The sequence below is a fragment of the Halyomorpha halys genome, unplaced genomic scaffold (assembly GCF_000696795.3).
Source record: "Halyomorpha halys isolate HHAL.00 unplaced genomic scaffold, Hhal_1.1 Scaffold470.1, whole genome shotgun sequence".
Classification (NCBI taxonomy): Eukaryota; Metazoa; Arthropoda; class Insecta; order Hemiptera; family Pentatomidae; genus Halyomorpha; species Halyomorpha halys.
Window position 1 is genome coordinate 897,725 of NW_027115723.1, and position 6,814 is coordinate 904,538.

General features: G+C 30.9%; 1 protein-coding gene across 1 annotated transcript in view; it reads right to left on the minus strand.

Annotated features, from left to right (window-relative positions):
• LOC106683153 (synaptotagmin-15) overlaps positions 1–6,814 on the minus strand; it is a 283,819-nt gene that overhangs the window by 67,363 nt on the left and 209,642 nt on the right. The window contains exon 9 of the mRNA XM_024361678.2: positions 1,696–1,903. Within this exon, the coding sequence (XP_024217446.1) occupies positions 1,696–1,903 (208 nt within the window). The remainder of the gene's footprint in view (positions 1–1,695; positions 1,904–6,814) is intronic.

The window sequence follows — 6,814 nt, forward strand, 5'->3', positions numbered from 1 at the left end:
AAATTTTTATATTTATTATCTCTATTTAAATGTATGAATATAGTTATATCCTTGTAGATAATTTGTCCAGTTTTTTTTAAAAAGATTTTAATTGAAAAGTACTAAGGTGCGAAAACACGATATTTTGTTTATGTATATATATTGTGATTTTGTTTAAAATTTTTATTATTTATATTTTTATTTAATTCTGTGTTTGTTAAAGCGGAAGAAAAAAGGAAAGACGTTTTGGGTTAAGGAAGAAAATATAATGAGATATATAAATAAATAATGAAAAAAAAAATTATGAATAATGAGGAAAAAAATAAAGAAAATATAGAAAGAAACAATAAAAAAACAAAAATGATATAACAAAAAAAAACATGTATTACTATTGTATATTATAAATTTACTATAAAATGTCTATATATTATAAAATTTTTATTTATTTATTTATTGATATTTACAACTGTATAAAAAATACAAGTAAATTTGATCGTAATGACATAATGATATGATACAGGATGTAGAGAAACTACCCATTAGTGGAACTCTAAAAACAGTTTACAATATAAGGTCACGAGGCCATCTTCTTTTCAGGCGCCTAGGAGGATTGCCAGGAATAGAAGAGGAAGCAAGGTTGGAAACTAGTGGGTTTGGGTGGACAGCACGCCTTTTTTAAATAAAGAAAATCTTTATTTAAAAAAGACGTGCTCTTTGTTATATTCTTTAATTATTATTTTGAAAAACTTAATTATTTTAATTATTCCTAATAGCAATACTTTGTAAAGGAACATCACTGCTTAGGAACCGTACCATACTCTGAAGCTATTTAATTTAAATAGGTAATGGATGAAGAAAAAACAATAGTTATATGATTTACAAACACATATATAAACAAACAATTTTACTACTTTAATAAATACACGGCGATATGAATGTAATGGATACGTCAAAATATTAAATAATATTTATAATATAAAATATAATTCTTGTGTGGATTAAATGGAGAAACATGATATTTCCTTTATTCGCTAATCAACTTAAGTTCAGTCCCCCATACATTCTAATATAATTAACTAAAATATATCAACAAAATATAAACTAAATAAGTATTTGCATAACTAATAACAATAATAATGAATAAACTGACAATTGAAAAGGATAAACAATTATTCAACTAATTGTACAATATATGTCTATTTTTAAAAAAATAATTACCAATAATTTAAAAAATCTTTCAAAATATGATTTTCTCTATGAGTGCTTGTAAAAACAAGGTTTCAGCAAAGTGATAGTTGAATGAAGGTGTTTTATGTAATGAAAGTTTGAAATTCAGGGGTAAAGTATATTAAATACTTTTTTTTATACGTGTTTGTTTTGTTCCATAAAAACAAAATAGTAACTAGAAACATTTCATCAACAAATTTTTATCTATTAGGCATATTTTGATGTTTCTACAAGTAAAAGGTGATAATATTATATTACGCAATGTAAGAAAAAGAAAATAAAAAACATTCACTGTTGTTTTTAATGATTTTAGGCGAAATGTTTACGATTGACTTATCGGCAACATATTTAGACAGTTTACTTGCTAGAGGTGAGTAATAAGTTTCTTATAAAATGGAAAATCTCACTATTATCTAACGTGTTTTGCTGATCATAATCAATAATTAATAGTTTGCTGTCACCAGCCAAAAAAATGGAAAGAGTACTCACCCTTGCCGTAACCAACTGGAGACTGGAGGACTTGGAGGGAGAGGCTGGTGACGTCGACATTGGCCGAAGATACCCTGAAGTTGAAGCCTTGCGAGTATTGTGGGTCCGTGGAGCATCGGACGACGCTGGTCCTCTTCACCTTCACCGTGTTCCAGTGCTGGTTCAGGGTCAGCCTCACGAAGGTCTCGTCTTTACAACCTTCCTGTAGCTACAAACATCATTATATGAAATGACCTAAGAATTATCAATTCTGGAACATGTAATGTGAAATGAAATCCATTGTTTTATGTAAGCTTCATAAATAGAAATAATGTTTTAAGAAAAATAACAATGTATAACTGTTGCCATAAGTTCTACATTCTTAAAAATTATTTAATTCCATAATTTTCCATCTATGAAATACTTTTCTTTCATTACTTTACAAAGGTTTCTTTCAATAGCTATGTTTTACACAAAGTGCTAGGTGAAAGAGTATGATAATCCAAACAACGTAAATTTTTATTTTTAATGTTTTATATCGTTCAAATTCCATATTACAGTTGAATGTGTTGGAATCACGGCGTTACTCTTACTAATGCAATTAGTAGATTTTTAGAAAATCGAAGGAGTATTTTACACAAAATAGAAATCTTTAAAATTCAGAAAAAAAAATGATAATATTTTTTAAGAGTTATTATCGTTTTAGAGTAGATTAAGAACGCTAAAATAGCTGGAGTAATACAGGAATCTGTCATCGTTACATTGTTGTATCCCATTTTCACCTGAGACAAGCTATACCGGTACCTATGGTGACGAGCCAACGGCCATACCACGTTGAACACACCGGTTCTCGTCCGTCCTAGGTTGACGAGATCTAATCCGGTAAGTGGATCTTTTGGTCCTTTTTTCTAACAGCTGGCGGCCACATAGAGGCAATCTAGAAGATTAATTTTCTTAAGAATATTGACTGTTAACTATCCCAGGAGGAATTCGAATTCACACCGTTCTGAACCGGCCTCTCTGAAACTGGCATTCTTTTCTGGCACTGTTTCAAGTTTAAGTGACTTCATTAGCTTACAATACTCTTTTCGTTTCTGACCATAGATGCATCTATTGATAAGGAGGCACCTTCTTTCTCACGACTTTCTTCCAAACAGATTTACTTCAAGTTTAATGAATCATTTTCACTTAAAAATTCAAAAACTAATAAGTTTCCCAAAAATATCGAGAACGCATACCTTTAACCTTTCTGTTTTTCAACTAGAAGTAGATGGAATTTTCGGCAGATTCAGATCCTTGGCTTTTCAACTTTATCTCAATCAGTATAAATAAATCCATCTTTAATGAATTAAGCCCGCCCTCTTCTTTGTTTCATAATACTCCATGTTCCAAAGCTTATTGTTCTTTTTATTTTCGTTGCCGTTTATTCGATTCTAAATTGAAGACTATTCTTTAGATTTTTTTTCCATTGCCAGGATGCCGACATGCCGTTCAACCTTCAAACCTGGTGGGGTCCTAACTGCTGAAATCTTTAATTGTTCCTTGGTTGGAAATTCTAGACTAAATAAGTTCAACTTGAATAATCACGTGTAATTTATTCATTCGAGTTATGAAACATTAGTTCGAATGTTTTTATCCACAATATTTGGTGACCCACAAAAAGTTACCTTGGGTTGCCAGCAGGAAGCCTCCGGCTACAGTCCTTTTTTTTGTTAGAGTTAGATAAATCTTATTTTTATCTTTATTTAAAACTAGCCCAGTGATTTTTTTTTGTAATTTATCTTTTTCTCCTTTACCTAACCAGTCTCTAAATAGCTTACATTTAACACTAGGATTGTATTGAAAATCCAGCCTCACGTTTTATTATTTTTTGTCGTAACTTCCTTTATTTTTATATTTGGTTAATACATGACATGAATATATATTACATGATATATCAGTAAGATATAGCCTTTGATTGCCTTGTGGCATTATAAGGTTAGTTGCAGGGTCCGATTAAGGTAGTTAATGTTTGTAGTTAACAGCAGTAGATTATTGCAGCGGGGAGGGACGTTCCGCTGGTTAGGTGTGACAGAGTCCAAAGCCCTTTCCTCGTCGAGGACATCGACTAAGGGGACAGAGTTCTGCCACCTCCCAGGTCTCGGTGGAGGGGCGATATCTCGAGCCGAGTTCAGTTTTTATTTACTTAACTGACATTAAGGATACTAAATTATCACAAGATAAAACGATATGTTTTTTTCCACAAAAGTTAAATAACATATAATTTAAATCTTACTATCATAATAATATAAACCAAAACTATTAAAAAAATAATTTAGATTCTTGTTTCCTACTGGTTTATTTATCAATTATAATAAAAAAAATTTCCATTTAGTCTCAAAATGTTTATTTTCATATAACCCCACTCCTACGTTTCGGCCATTCCAACCATTCTCAATGATAACTTATTTATAATATCACAGCTACAATTTTAATAAAATATATTCTTGATTAAGTGAGTGATAAAGTTGTAATAGAAAGTATAAATTGAATAATATTAGGAGTAAATTAGTGGATAGAAAATGCAACATGGACTAAAATATATTTTGAAAAATGTATGTTAATATCCTACAACTTTTTAATAACATTAAATTAGTTATCCTTGAAAGTGGCCGAAACGTAGGAGTGGAGTAATGAGAAAATTGACATATTGAGATTAAATGAATATTTTCTATTATGATTGACAAAATGTAATATTGTAAAAACAATTAAAAATTTGAAAATGGACATGGCTTGTTTTGGAATTCAAATCCTAAAATTAAGTGTATTTAAAAGAGTAACCTAGGTAATATTTTCAAAATAGATTAAATAATTAAACACGGAAAATTGTAAGACATTAATTGGCGTACGCCATTAATTAAGAAACCCCTTTGGGACAGGGACAACAGAAATACCATTGACCATGGCCGCAAAGAGGTATTTCCGTGTGGCGATCTAAAATAACCAGTTAGGGCAAGACAAAAACTCCTCGCGTTCCCATAGATCACGGGCTATAGGGAGCGAAAATAGTCCATTTGGCAACGGCGCAGTTTAATCTCCCTTATGAATGATCCGAGCTTGCTCAATGGCATCAGCTTCAGTTATGTCCCAGGCAGGGGTATCCATGTCGGATCTCCGCTTGCTAATATTAGGTTCCAGGCTTGAGAGGGCGTCTGAAATGGGATCTAAAAATTCTTTAGCTATTCTTTAGCTTCAAGAACCCTTACAGAATCGGCTTGCTAGTGGTCGGGTTAATGAGAATTGTGATTTTTTTTTTTTTACAGACTCTGTTATCTTTGCTTTTGTTACAAGAAAGTTGATATCACGGTTCTTCGAAGGAGACTGGCTAAAGTTGATTTCAAAAAGAATCTCTACAATATTTTGGGTGCCTAACACATGTTTTCATGGCTTTTAGACTAAAAATTCTACTAAAACTCCAAAGATATTGAAGCATTGAAAATTTCCATAATTAAGATTAAGATAATCATAAAAAAATTATTGAAATATCTCAGACTTTAAACTGTACATGAGAACGTTTTGCATGGGTTAAAAATAAAAGCATGGATGAAATTTTATTTTATTGGTATCATTATATTTTAATTTTAAGTTCTATTCATCATCACTTTATTTATTGCGCATATGTATAAAGACCTATCTCGATTATTTAATACATTTTATTGCTAAATATTATAATACATAACAATCAAATAAAAAATAAATAAATGGGCTTTTTATCACGAGAAATATGTATTTACAACTATAATTAATTACTCTTCATTGCCGTAAAAAACCTGACAAAAAATAGATTGGTATTTGGTAATGGTAATGGTAACTAGTAGGAGGAACTAGTTCTACCACCGCGTACCAACTAAGGTAGGAGTGTCAAGATTCATTTCTCGGGACCACCCAGAAATAAATATCAACTGCCCCAGGAAGGAATCGAACCTAGCGCTCTAGGACCCAGCCACTAATACGAACGACCGTCGCGTCCCTTATTAACAATTGATGTACCAAATTAATTAAATACAGTGAGAATATACGTTCTAATTACTATTTTTATTTAAACTTACAAATCCCCTGAAATACCAAATAACCTATAAAATGGGTGTAGTCTCATTTTTCCCCCAGAAATTATCATCTAGTGAAAACCCTTAATATCACAACTACAACAAAAAATGTATAAACAATAATATGAGAAACAAGGAGAAAGTAATAAAAATGTAATACAAATTTAAACAGAATAAGTAAAGATTCAGAAAAAACTATATTGCACCGATGTGAATAAATTTATTTAATGAACTTAATTGCATCTAATATGAAAATAGTTAAAAAAACATATAAGAATAAATATTTTAAAAAAATAGTTTAAAAAAATAAACCTCTACCCTCCTGCCCTACAGTATCCTTTCTAAATACTCCACTAACGCCTGTTAAACAGATGCGATACTTAGGACTCCATCTTGACAAGAGACTTACTTGCTCGTAGATTCCGATTGCTACAACACCTACTTGACAAACGCTCTAAACTTCCCATTCACTACAAAAATTAGTATACACTACGATAATCAGACCAATTTGGACATATGGAATTGAGCTCTGGGGTTCTACTAAGCCATAAAATTCCTCCTGCATCCAATCCCTACAATCTAAAATCCTACGTAAAATCCATGATGCTCCTTATTACGTTACAAATAAACTCATCCACAAAGACCTTAACATCCCATTCGTTACAAATTTGGACCAAAACAAATAAGCGTCTTTTCATTGCAAACTCCTTACCCATCCTAACCCATTAATTCTTAATCTTTCATCCTTAACACTCCCTGATAACCCTCCGAGGCGTCTGAAAAGAAGATGGCCACGGGAGCTTCTAATTTAAATTAATGCTTGAAGTACCACTAATGGGTGGTTCCTTCCCAAGATTTTCAAGTGTAAATGAAACATATTTACTTATTGTATTTATTACTTGTACAGTAGTAAATCACATTGAATAAATAAATAAATAAGTTTTTAAAAAAAGCAAATAAGAAGCCTAGAAACTTTTAAATTCATAGTAGTTAAAAGGTCTTATTTCTTAAAATATTAATCGTACTTTCAGTTGTTTTTTCTTAATTTATTTATA